General features: G+C 40.3%; 1 protein-coding gene across 2 annotated transcripts in view; it reads right to left on the reverse strand.

Annotated features, from left to right (window-relative positions):
* The window catches only part of Pla2g4a (phospholipase A2 group IVA), a 141026-nt gene that overhangs the window by 97481 nt on the left and 29492 nt on the right, over positions 1-14053 (reverse strand). The window contains exons 1-2 of one of the 2 annotated variants that reach the window (XM_032915482.1): positions 1078-1209; positions 892-973 (exon numbers count right to left, since the gene is read on the reverse strand). In XM_032915482.1, the coding sequence (XP_032771373.1) occupies positions 892-973; positions 1078-1086 (91 nt within the window). In that variant the 5' untranslated portion in view covers positions 1087-1209. Of the gene's footprint in view, positions 1-891; positions 974-1077; positions 1210-14053 lie in introns of those variants that run through there. The other variant, XM_032915481.1, reaches the window with a different exon arrangement.

Consider the following 14053-nt stretch of genomic DNA (forward strand, 5'->3'; position numbering starts at 1 on the left):
GGAAAGAGAACAGAAGTCTTGGCAACTCAATCCTGTGTGATCCAGAGTTAGCCGCAGCCGAGATCAGACACACTGAACTGAGTCGGAAGAGACAGTGCTGATTTCTACTTCACAGTCAATTGCTTACTTGCTGGTGGCGAAAGTTCCCACACACCTGGTGCTGAGAGTGATATGAGAAACAAAACAAATGTGTTTCTGTAACGTGCAGCAGAATGCTGCCCGTGTGTCTGGCCGTTTTCAATGTATGCTTTTTTGTTTTTCTCTCCAAGACTTCTGTGTGTTCAGCCACCCGTTCCCAGACTATAGCAATAGGCAAACATTTACAAATACACCATCACTATATTTATACATTTTTTCCCTCTGCACTCCACACCCTTGAGCTTTGGCCTTCTCATAAGAACAAGGAAAAGTGCTGTTGAGCGTGGCAAAGGAGACAGCCAATAAGTTAATGCAGCATGATCCTCAGGCTACTGTTCTGCACCAGTTTCTATAGCTATCCCATACATAATAAAGACTCAGAGGCAGAAGAATTCCATGCACTGCACTTTTTAATCCTCTAAGCACAACACCTCACAGAGGCAACCTGTTTGAAGTCCTGACTCAGCACTCTTTCCAAATAGGATGAAATAGAACTTTGAATTCCTCAGAGCTATGTCACGAGATTGTCATTTTGGTCAGACTGCGGTTGTTCTCTGCTAATGTCGAACACAAAAAAGCAATGGCTATTCTGATAGATGACAGCCTTGGAATAGTTCAAACATTCACAGGTAATTGCTCAAGGAGGGAACACCCCTGGCTTGTCAAGGAATCAAGCCATTGAACAGAAAGTCCCCCACCTCCTGAGATATACATAATCCCTTTCTCCAACCACACAACAAATCAAGTACTCACGCATATCGCCAAAGGTCCCCTTGGTTACTTTGGTGGCACGTAGAACCACTACTGTAAACTTATGGGAATACTGGTGTTCCACCTAGAAATCAAATAAGAAACATAAAATAAGTATTCCCTAAGGAACCTCATTGTTTCACTGAGACAGATTAAGAAAATGCTCATTGTATATCAGTGCACACATACCAGAAACATTTTGCGATGCTAGGGGTTGGTCTTCTCTCAACTCTCTCTTTTCGCCCACCACAGAATCATTGAGGAGGTTAGCTCTTGACTTAGACTGTCACTACAGCTTGACTGTGAGTATGAGACAGTCTTTGCTACTTGCCAGGGAAATGTAAATCAGGACTGCAGGCAGCTAGAGCACAATTGGGCTTTGTCCTCTGACTAGGAAGTGTGGCTTAGAGAAGTGATCCCTGAGCAAGAAGGTTACATCACTCCGGCATGTTTGCTTCTCTTGCTGCTACTCAGAACCCACCAGAAGTCTTCTGCATGACATTCCTGAGGCAGCGGTCAAAATACTCTGGACCCCAAAGCAATGATAAATAAACTACTTTTATTGACTTAAATACATTTGTTCTAAACTATGTTTGAAATAATGTCATGTTTCTTAAGAGCCTGGAAGTCTGCAAGCCCATAATAAAATTAACAGGGAGGAGGGTCATTAAACACCTGGCCCAAATGGAAACCAGATATCTAAGAACCTTACTCACTGAAACAAACAGGGAAGTAGGAATTTACATAGTTTTAGAGCAGCTGAAAGAGAGAGGGGGGGGAGGAAGGAAGGAAGGAAGGAAAGAAAGAAAGAAAGGAATGAAGGAAAAGGAAAGAAAGAAAAAGAAAAAATATTTAAAAGTATAGGGGTTTTTTTCTTGCTTGTTTCAAGCTTATAAAAGTCTGCTTCAGTTAATGTTAATACACTTATCTGGAAAATAAAATGTCTACAGTTATTTAAAAATATTCTGGGGGCTGGAGGGATGCCTCGGCAGTTACGAGCGCTTGCTGCAATTCCCAACACCCACATGGCAGCCTACGACTTCCCATAACTCTAGTCCTGGGTCTCCAAGGCCTTTATCTCGGCAGGCACCGTGTATGCATATGATGTACAAACATACATGCAGGCAAACCACTCAAATATATAAAACACATAGGTCACTTTGTAAAATTAATATTTAAAAAGCTGAGATAATGACAATACTATGGAGTTGTGATAATTTATAGGCAAAAGGTTTAAAAAATAACCGGGGCAGATTCACGGATTAACGGGATCTTATATACCCTGGTGGGCCTCTTAGCCATCACAGGCCAATCCTGAACTTGAGTCCTGGACCTCCAGTTTTTCCTGTGGAATAGCTATGACTACAGGCCTATGTGTCTCCACCAGCTCATGTTAGACAGTGCTGGGGACCAAATCACTTAATTAATTTAAATAAACACACAAAGAAATGTGTCCCGCCATGGCATTCTTAAGCCCGCATGTCATTCTACTCTGTTCTAGTTCACTCTCCTCGCCCAAAGCCTTCCCTCTGCTCCATGCACTCCTGTCTGGCCCCTTCCTTTCCGTACCAGTATCCCCCCTTTTGTTCTCATGGCACATACAAACCATCATCCCTCTTTTCCACCTCCCTCATGAGCTTCTCATCCCCTGTGGTAACTTCCTTTTTACTTTCAAGACCTACAGACAGACCGACAGACAGACAGACACACACACACACACACACACACACACACACACACACACACACGTGTATGTGTGTTCGAGTATGAGAGGCATGCAGTACTTGTTTTTCTTAGCCTGGGTTATTGCATGTAACATAGTTATTTTCAGTTTCACCTGATTTCCAGCAAAGGCCATTATTTCATTTTTATGCCCAAATAAAACTTTTGTGTGTGTATATAACACAATTTACTCCTTCATCTCTTGGCTGCTTCTATTCCCTAGCTAGTGTGAAGAATACAGCACTAAATGTATATGTGCAATAACTCTGTGGTAGGATGTAAAGTCTTTCAGATACATATATGACAGAATATGACAGAGCATGACAGAGCTGGGTAATATGGCAGTACTGTTCTCAATTTTCTGAAGAATCTCCACACTGACTTCCAAATCCCCTATATCGGCTTCCACTCCTTCCAGCAATGAATCAAGGTTCCTCTTTGTCCACATCCATGTCAGGATTGTTACCATTATAGCCAAGGATATTGAACATGTTTTCCAGACTTATGGGCCATTTGTATCCCTCTCCCTCTCTCTCTCTCTCTCTCTCTCTCTCTCTCTCTCTCTCTCTCTCTCTCTCTCTGTCTGTGTGTGTGTGTTTGTGTGTGTGTGTTTGTGTGTGTGTGTGTTTGTGTGTGTGTGTGTTTGTGTGTGTGTGTGTGTATGTGTGTGTGCATGTGTAGACACTGCATTTGAGTGTATTTACTCATACATGTACCAGTGGAAGACTAATATTTTCCTCTGTCTTCTGTCCACCTTAATTTTTAAGACAGGGTCTCTCTGTAAACCGGGAGCTCTCCATTTTGGCAAAAAGAAGCTGGCCCATCAGCCCCCAGGATCATCATTCATCTCCCGGTACTAGAATTAGAGATGTGTGCTCCTGCTATGCACAGCTAATATGGATGCTGGGATCTAAACTCAGATCTTCATGCTTGCACAGCGAGCACTGTATACACTAAGCTAATCCTTAGTACTATTTCTTGTGCTTAGAATTCTTTCAAGAATATCATTGTCTAGGTCTACATTTTAAAGTTTCTTAGTACTATTGAAGTTCAGGTCATTCAATAGGGTCTTTTATTTGTGTATGTGCGTGTGTGTGTGGGGTGTGTGTAGATGTGTGAAAACCTTTGTTAAAACTGTTGTCACTTTTCTAGTGCGTGTTAAAATTAGGTTGCACTAGCTGTATGGAATAGGCCCACTATAAATGTAAAAAATGGTGAACGATATGCCAGACAGACATTAATCAAAAGAAAACTGGTTTGGTACGTTAATTTGAGACAGACCAAATATTAAGGAAAGATAAATTATCAAGAATAAAGAGGAGTATTACTTAGGCTGAAGGTGTAAATTCTTCATGAAGACATAATAATCCTTAATGTGTATGTGTCAAATAATGTATGGTGAATACATGAGGGAAAGTGTAATACATAAGAACAAGAAGAAACAGGAAGATCTGTTATCACAGCTGGAGAATTTAAAAGACCTCTACCAGTAACAGACACAGAAAGCACAAAACTAATAAAGACATAGTTACCTCAGAATTCAGTCAATTAACCGTGTATAATAAATATCTACAGACCATGTCATCCACCATCAGGACGCACATTCTTCTCAACCTCACGTGGCACATTCACCAAAGTGAATAAGCACTCCCTACTGTATTAAGATACAGAAATAAAACAATATTTTCATAACACATGAAATTAAATGAGCTAAAAATTAAGGGCAGAAGATTTATAAAGTCCCCCCAAACACACAGAGATAGTCAACGTTGCAGATGCACAAATAATAGATAGGTCAAAGAAATAATAAAAGAAAATCACAAATAACAAGAATTAAAGGAAAATTGGAATACAACTTGGGAAAACTTAGAAATTTATAGCATCCAATTCTTTGACTAGAAGGAAGACAAAATTCAAAATAAGTAAACTAAGTCTCCATGTTTAGAAACACGAAAAGGGGGTTGGGGATTTAGCGCAGGCCCTTTCCTAAGAAGCAAAAGGCCCTGGGTTCGGCCCCCAGCCCAAAAAAAAAAAAAAAAAAGGAAAAAAAAAAAAAAAAAAGAAACACGAAAAGGAACAAGTTAAAATACAAAATAAGCAGAAAACAGTAAAATTAAAGCACATATGAATAAAATTGAAAACACAAAATGAGAAGGTGAAAAGCAATGATTAAAAAAACAAAACAAAACCAAAAAAAAAAAAAAAAAACCAAAAAACTTCCTTCTTTAAAAACACCAGGCCCACTGAGGTGTTGCATGCATTTAATCTCCATGTTAAAGGGCCAAGACAGAGAGATTTCCAGGAGTTCAAGGTAATCCCATACTATACAGTGAGTTCTAGGAGAGCAGGGGTTACATTGTAAAACCCTGTCTCAGAAAAGAAAATAAATAAAATAAAATAGCATAAAATCAATAAACCTTTAACCAAGGCATTTCAGAAATGGGAATGTGGGGTTGGGGATTTAGCTCAGTGGTAGAGCACTTGCCTAGCAAGCGCAAGGCCCTGGGTTCGGTCCCCAGCTCCAAAATAAAGAAAAAAAAAGAAAAAAAAAAAAGAAATGGGAATGTGGGTTATTTAACCTCAGAAATCAAAAAGACGACAAGTTTCATGGACAACAACATGGTAATAAAAGGAATTTAAAAAATACTCTGATTCAAAATCGACAAAAGTAGAGAAACTGGAGCACTTCATTAGACAATCCATCAAAACTAAAAATTTTCAATAAATCTACATCTGACAAAATGAAGTGAGTCAAGAACAGATAACATTTCCAAAGAGAAAGCATCTTATTCACATGGTTCTGTTAACTTGTGTATTCTACCAAATGAAAAATTACAATAGTTAGGTAGAGTCTCTTACAGAGAATAGTAACAGGCAGAATAGTACTTAATTCTTTCCTGGCAGCCAGCATTACTCAAATTTCAAAACCAAACAACGATATTACAACAAAAGAAAATTATAGACTAATGTCCCTTCTGACCATAGATACAAAACTATTCAACAAAACATTAGCAAACTTAGTCTAGTGTCTACAAAGAGTCATAGGCCATGGAACTTGGCAGGCAGTGAATGGAACTAGAAGCCATTATGTCAAGTAAAATGATTCAAACTTAACAGGAAAAATAAATTTTCGTTCATATTCATAATTTAGGCTTAAAGTTTTATATGTAAATTTATGCATAGATGCTTACTTTTATCTCCCTGCATATTTAACACATAAATTTAGACAAAAGATCACAAGACAGGAGAAAAGGATAGTAAGGAAAAGGGAGAAAGTTGAGGGTAATGGGATATATGTGATATGAGAGCAGAAGAGGTTGATATCTAGGGGGGAAAGAGAATCAGCCATGGGGAGGGGAGGGGGAGGACAGAGTAGTGAGGAAGGAGAATGAATGGGAAGAAAGCAGAATGATTAGTGGGATAGCCATTCCATAAGAAGCAAAAGTGTGCATTAACCTAAAAGTTATATAAAATATAAAATTATTTTTAAAATATCATGTCATTAAAACATAGTTTGAGAGCTCAAAATTAACTATTATAGATGTATGCTAGGACTCTAGCACACAAGAGATAGAGACAGGAAAATAAGGATTCAAAACCAGCCCTTCCACAAAATGAGCTTTAGACTAGGCTACCCTTCATAGAACTCTATGTTAAAGAACAGGAAGACAAAAAGGAAGAAGAAGGAAGGAGGAGGAGAAGGAGGAGAAGGAAAGAAAAGGAAAAATGAGGGGGAAGAAGAAAAGAAAGAGGAGGAAAAAGGAAGAGGGAGAGGAAAGAAGAAGGGAAAGAAAGAAGAAAAGAGAGGGGAAAAGAGGAGGAGAAGAAAGAGGAGGAAGGGAGAGAGAGAGAAGAGAGAGAGAGAGAGAGAGAGAGGGAGAGGGAGAGGGAGAGAGAGAGAGATCACATACATAAAATTATGCTTACATGTAAGCTTGCTTACCTGCCAAAGATCTGTGCTTATCTAGGTCTTTGAACAAGTAAAGGCATATGAATATTCAATGTCTAAAAGTCCCCTATAATACAAAACTTATGAGCAATACTTTTATCTATCTCTAGTTTAACTTTTAAGTTGTTGCATGTATATTCTTATCAAGTGTTTCCTAATAAAGAAAAATGTTACCATTCCAAGGGCTTCTTGGGTACACATCAAATTCTAGGCATTCTACTGGATGCTGCCTCTCAGTCTTCCCAAGAGCCCTACTGTTGACTGCAATGAGACCTCATTATAAATAACAGATTTTATAAAAATAATATGTATTGCTATAAATTATATTCGGTTTTAGTTTCTTAGAATTTTTTTATTTGCATTTGTGAGTGTATGCCATGTATGGGAGTCTGCTCAGAGATCCAGAAGAGGGTGTTGGATCCCCTGGTACTTAAGGTGGTTACGAGCTACACTGCAGGAACTCTGGTAACCAAACTCTGGTACTTGGGAACAACAGCAAGTGTTCTTACCACTGAACCATCTCTCCAGCCACATGCATTAGTACTTACATTTCAGGGTCAATAAAGTATAATCCCAATAGGTTAAATGATTTCAAGGTAAGTCATCTTTCATAAATAATAAACCATTTTTAGATTCTGGTGTGGCTGTCCCCTGGGCCTTCCACTTTGTACATTCCTGCTTGACTAGACAATAAAGCCAAACCAATAGAAATTAGATGGCTTCCACTTACTGAAGGAGAATAGATGGCATCCTACTTTAGAAAAGTTCCTGTTTCTACATCTGTAGTTGATCTGGAAGCTGGTCTTCCTCTGATCTTTGCAGCCCTCCTTTCTAATCTGCCCATTTTCATCAGTCTCATCTTCATTACAACAAATAAAGCACACTCCTGTGTTCCTCATAAGAAATAAGACCAAACTGACCACTTTCTTGATTTTCCCAAGTTAACTTTGGAAACATTCACAAGGCTTCAGGTGTCCCACTCTTTCCCAAACAGTACCTCCACACATGATCTTCACGATCTCATTCCTAGAGCTGTAAGCATAAAGAAGGGGGTAGCTATAAAGCAGGCAGAGCTTGCACTCTTGGAGAAAGGTGTTCCCTGTCAATAAATTATTACCATATGGGCTGATGTCTTGTCATGGCATCCCAAAGCAGTATCATTTCAAAGGAGCTTAGTCTGGGCTGGGTCCCGAATCTGATGATAGGCCGCTGCTCATGGCTCGGGGATGCCGCCAAAGGAAATGACATTGACTCCACAACTAACATTCTCCAGGAGGAACCAGTGACTCAGCACAGTGCTAGGCGGGAGCTGGCTGTATTTCTATTGAGATGTCAAATCTAAGCCCCAGCCTCTGACTTAGTCACGAAGATTAAGCCTTGCCTGCAGGTCTAGAATTATGTTACTTTGAATGTCTGTCCTCATCCTTAATCTTTTCCATAGTGAATTACAATTTACCAAACAATGGGGGGGTACGGAGGTGGGGGGAGCCAATGTCCTCAGTTGATTCTGTACAATTATGTTGACACCGGTAACCAAGATGATTAACATTGAAAAAAAAATCAACCAATTTAGATCAAGCCAGTGTGGTGTTTTGGCTACATTTACATCTCTACTGTTAAAAGATTAAAAAAAAAAAACCAAAAAACCTAAAACAAATCAGGTAGAAGAGAAGATAGATTCTACATGTAAACAGATGGACTTTAACTGAAAGCTAACATGAAGTCTGCACTAACGATGCTATTGCAGTTAGGGTGGACAGAATCTTACTACTGAGAAGAGAGATAGTGATCTTTGATCAGCAACTAGCAACTCCAACTGATCTCAGAGCTGTTAAAAAAAAGAACTACCTCCGCCCTGATATTACCTTCAACTTTCTTGCTTATTTCCAGTTTCACTTCCTGAGGTGCAGTTTCATTATAGGACAAGAAACTAGTGTGGGTGCTGCTTCATCATGCTCTTTCCCTGTAGAGGAATGACCAGCACTTTCTCATTCTTGCAGTAGCACACGGGATCCCTTCCATGGTTACACTGAACAGTTGATAACTGGGGACTCAGAGGGGCATATGGGGTGGATGGTAGATTCTAAACAGATTAAAATGTGCAATAAATGCAATAAGTGATGGGAGAATACTCAGTTTAAGAATTATTCCAGAGCTTAAAACCTAAACAGAAAGATTTTGAGTTCAACATCGGACACAACTACACAGTAAATATGACCCCAGCCCTGAGGTTGTCTCAAAAATCAAAATGCAGAACAGAAAGAAGCTATTCAATGTGTAGCATAGGGATAACATATAAAGCCTTCCTGCACTGGCAGAACATTTTAATGCAGTTCAGGCCACCAGAAAACAACCATTGGACTAGGATCCAGTGTGTCCCAAACTGTCAGTTTCTCAAGGCGTTGGTTGTTTGACAAAACTTTCCCTGGGGAGATGCAGCAAACACATCTACTCGCCCTAGACAAAAAGTCTATCACAGACCAAAGAACAGTTGTCACCACAATCCAACTTGATGACCCAATGAGGTTTCCTGGAGCTACATGAATATCAGCACCAGGTTCTTTACAAGAACAGAAATATATCAAAGACAGCAGCAGCATCAAAACCAACCCCAGCACAGGTGACAGTTCCCAAAGGCTGGGAACCCAGAGCACTCTGCACAGCCTGCAGGCAGCTTAACAGGTTGGAGAAAGTCCTTTGGAAGTCACTGTAGTTTTAAATCTCTTTCCAGGAAGCTGGAACTTCCTGAATTTACTTTGGGTTGTTTACCTTCCTGCTTAAGAAGCATTTCCATGGACAGAAAGTCTCAATCTTGGAGGAAACTGTTAACACAACAGCATCTGATAGGAGCAAACCAAGCTCTGTCCTCAAATAATTCTAGATTTCTATTTCTTCATGTGCTCAGCACAAATTAGTAGCCAAATTAGAAGAAGTAAGACACCAAGACAATGAACCAAAGATACACACATATATATATACACACACACACACACACATACACACACACGCACTTGCCACACTATGAGTCCTTAGAAAAAAAATCTCAAGACGTGAAAATCCATAGGACCACAACCACATCAAATGGTACTCACAAAACTTGATGAGATTTTATAAAGCACTAAGCAGAAATTTGAGAAGTCAAAGACAAACACTGATAGCCTCAGCCTGGAAACGTAGCTCAGTGGCTAAGATGGCATCCCCCTCTTGCACAGAACCATGATTAGGTTCTCAGCTCTGACATCAGATGGCTCACAACCACCTCATCTCCTGCTCCAGGTGATTGGACACCTCTGGCCATCTTGGATACCTGAGCTCACATTCACATACACACACCGACACATAATTAAAAATAAAATAAGTATCTTTTTTAAACTCTTGGTAACTTGTGGATTTCTGAAATACATTCCATGCTACAAAAGCAAAAATATAAATATTCATTGTGGTTTCTACATCTTTTGCACTAAAAGAGGGCTTGTGGCCAGATATGGAAACAAGGGAAGAATTATCAACTACTGTCATCATTTGACAATTTAATATGATTTCTAATTTGAATTAGTGAACTTCATAAACTAAACTCTTTTAGTTAGGGTTTTACTGACATGAACAGACACCATGACCAAGGCAAGTCTTCTAAAGGACAACATTTAATTGGGGCTGACTTACAGGTACAGAGGTTCAGTTTATTATCATCAAGGTGGGAACATGGCAGCATCATCCAGGCAGGCATGGAGCTGAGAGTTCTGCATCTTCATCTGAAGGCTACTAACAGAATACTGGCTTCCAGGCAGTTAGGATGAAGCCCACACCCACAGTGGCACACCTACTTTAACCAGGCCACACCTTCTAATAGTGCCACTCTCTGGGTCATGCATATACAAACCATCGCATAGATCATCCTCCTCACTGTGATAGAATATCCATCACCCAATCTGTTGACGGAGCCTGACTAGAACAGAAGATAGGGTTTGTCTTCTTTTTTCTTGCATTGCTATTTGAGCTGAGAAGTCTCATCTCATCTAAGATGAGTTCTTAGGCTGGGATCAACACTAACAGCTCTCCCTCATTCTCAAGCCTTGTAACTGTTAATCTTAATTGTCAACCTGACACACTAGAATCACTTGGGAAAAGGGTCTCAATGAGGGGCTGTCTGGATCACTTGACCTAGAGATGCACCTTATGGGGATTATCTTACTTATGTCCTATGAATGGAAGTATTCAATGAACACAAACATGCATGCATTCATTCATTCTCTCTACTCTTGACTGTGGATATGACCAACTGCTTCAGATTACTCTTATCTTTATTTCCCCACAGTCATTGACTGCTAATCTGGAATTATGAGCCACAAAATCCCTTTCGTCTTTAATTTGCTTTTGTTAGAGTAGTTGATCACAGCAATGGGAAATAAAATTAAGACAGGCCTTTATACTAGAAATATGCCTCCACATCTTCTGTGTCTCCGTCCTCAGAAAGCATGGGATGGGGCTTCTCAGGCTCTGCAATCTTACGGTGTGTGGGCTTCTTATCCTCAGTATTACAGTTACGGAATTAATAGCGGCAATGGGCTCTGTTTGCTGAAGAAGCCTGATATACTAGACGTCCTCTTCCTCACTTACCAGATTGTATTAGTATTCAAAATTCAAGCATTTGCCATAATAAGACTCATTATTAACATTTGCTTTGTCCTTTGCTTTGACAGGTACGATTTGGTCACTTTCATATGTATTTGCCAGTAGCAGCATCTTACTTCCTGAAGTCCCTGAAATATCCTCTTTTTACATTATAAAAGAAATCATGGTGTGCACACAGTGATGTGTTATTCATGAGAACCCTGTGAGACAGACACCACAGAAGATGCTATTTATAGTCTGCATTCCAGGTGGGGCAGAGACCAATGCTCCCGAGCACGTAACTGAGAACACCAGCAGTACCACCACAATACTACATTTTGGATTACATGTCCAGTACTCGTAGGTTTCTTTCCCTGTGTTACTGTAATAATCTGGAAAAATGCCTGTCCACATTTCAGACATCCTGAGGTGTCATTCATTTTTAAAGGTTCTTTCCTCCCAATAGGCCATGCTCGCACCTCTATGTGGTTGGCCTCTCTAGTGAAAGGCTAGTCTTTATTTCTGTGGATGGACAGTGGCCCTCTGTTTCTAATATAGGGTAGGAAAAAAATGTGGATACTTTCTAAAACTGCAAGGGTTATGATTCATTTTTCTGAGAAAAAAGATGGAAATTTTCATAAAGTTTTTTGTTTTGTTTTTGACCGGAAGACTCTCGCTATAGCCTTGAAGTCCCTTAAACTCATGACATTCTCCTGTCGCTCAGCATCCTGAGTATGGAAATTATGGGTGCGAGTCACCCCTTCTGCATTAATTTCATAAATGCTTCCTCTTGATCTTTCCCTATGAAGTTGATGTTTCCATTGGTAACAACACAACAAAAAGAGCTACAGCAAATTCTACAGTAATGTATATCTTTAGTGTTGAAAGCACCTTAAAGCAACACTACTGCATGCTCTATCACCATCTTATAAACCAGCACCAGTAGAAGCAAGAGAGCTTGGTGGCTACAAACACTGCATCAACCCACAGTATTCTCCAATGCAAAGGTGTAGTTTGAAAAGCCCCATCCTGGACCTTAGGACAGCCACATCGAAGGCTTTTCTCTCATCTTCTGCTCATTACAGGCTATCTGACTTTGTTCCATCTTCCCTCTTTTACTAACGTTGCTCTGTAGTGAAAGAGTTCAGTAATATATTTTTAAAAGACCTTCCTGGTACTGTGTCCCACTTCTGTAATCTCAACACTCAGAAGGCTAAGACAAGATGGCTGTCAGTTGAAGGCTAGCCTGGGCCACACAGTAAGCATTGAGCAAGCCTCAGATATATAGCAAGACCCTAACCCAAAATTAATTAATAGGAGAATATGTTCCTCTGAAAAGCATAAAGCGTGTTCTCATCTACTCAAACACACTCAGTTTTGTTTTGATACACACACAGCCCAAGACAGTGATGAAAACTATGAACTCATAGGATCTTCTTCATTTAAAAGAAGTATGGACATGCGTTTAATCCCAGCATGCCAGAGGCAGAGGCAAGCAGATTTTGAATCTATGAGTTCAAAGTCAGCCTAGTTTACAGAGTATATTCCAGGCTTGTCAAGGCTACAAAAGTGAGACCTTATCCTCCATGAATAAATAAACAAGCAAGCAAGCAAAGAAAGAAAGAATAAAATAAAAGAGCTATGTAGTTCAGAAAAACAAATATCACATTTTTTCATGTGTTTTTTAAATTTTTTTATTAGATATATTTCTTTACTTATCAAATGTTATTCCCCTTCCTGGTTTCCTGTCCATAAGCCCCCATCCCCTCTCCTGCCACTCCCCCATACAGGTATTCCCCCATTACATCTCCCTTATTGGCCCCCCATATTCCCCTGCTCTGGGGAGGTCCAACCTTGGCAGGACCAAGGGCATCCCCTTCCACTGGTGACCCAACAAGGCTATTCTCTGATACATATGCAGTTGGAGCCTTGGGTCAGTCCATGTTTAGTCTTTCAGTAGTGGTTTAGTCCCTGGAAGCTCTGGTTGGTTGGCATTGTTGTTCTTATGGGGTTGCAAGCTCCTTCAACTCTTTCAATACTTCCTCTAATTCCCCCCAAGGGGGTCCTGTTCTCAGTTCAGTGGTTTGCTGCTAACATTGACCTCTGTATTGGACATGCTCTGGATGTGTCTCTCAGGAGAGATCTATATCCAGTTCCTGTCAGCATGCATTTTTTAGCTTCATCGATCTTTTTTTTTTTATCTTTATTAACTTGAGTATTTCTTATTTACATTTCGATTGTTATTCCCCTTCCCGGTTTCCCGGCCAACATCCCCCTAGTCCCTCCCCCTCCCCTTCTCTATGGGTGTTCCCCTCCCCATCCTCCCCCCATTACCACCTTCCCCCCAACAATCATGTTCACTGGGGGTTCAGTCTTGGCAGGACCAAGGGCTTCCCCTTCCACTGGTGCTCTTACTAGGCTATTCATTGTTACCTATGAGGTTGGAGCACAGGGTCAGTCCATGTATAGTCTTTGGGTAGTGGCTTAGTCCCTAGAAGCTCTGGTTGGTTGGCATTGTTGTTCATATGGGGTCTCGAGCCCCATTCATAGCTTCATCAATCTTATCTAGTTTTGGTGGCTGTATGGGCACATATGGGGCAGGCTCTGAATGGCTGTTCCTTGAGTCGCTGCTCTAAACTTTGCTTCCATAGGAGGGGTCCTATGGATACTTTTAGTGTTGTGTGAAATCAGGATTTAACAAAATACACATATGAAAATAGGAGGGGCTTATTTGGAGGGAGGGAAAGGATAAGTTCCCATGTGCTGGACTGGTGATTGTGTCTCCAGTACTTTTAAGAAGGATTGCAAGCAGACAGCGAAGCGATACATGTTGAGATAAAAATTGCAATAGGTTTACAGATAGAAGGACTCAAAAGTCCAAAC

This window comes from Rattus rattus, chromosome 10, assembly GCF_011064425.1.
Source record: "Rattus rattus isolate New Zealand chromosome 10, Rrattus_CSIRO_v1, whole genome shotgun sequence".
Classification (NCBI taxonomy): Eukaryota; Metazoa; Chordata; class Mammalia; order Rodentia; family Muridae; genus Rattus; species Rattus rattus.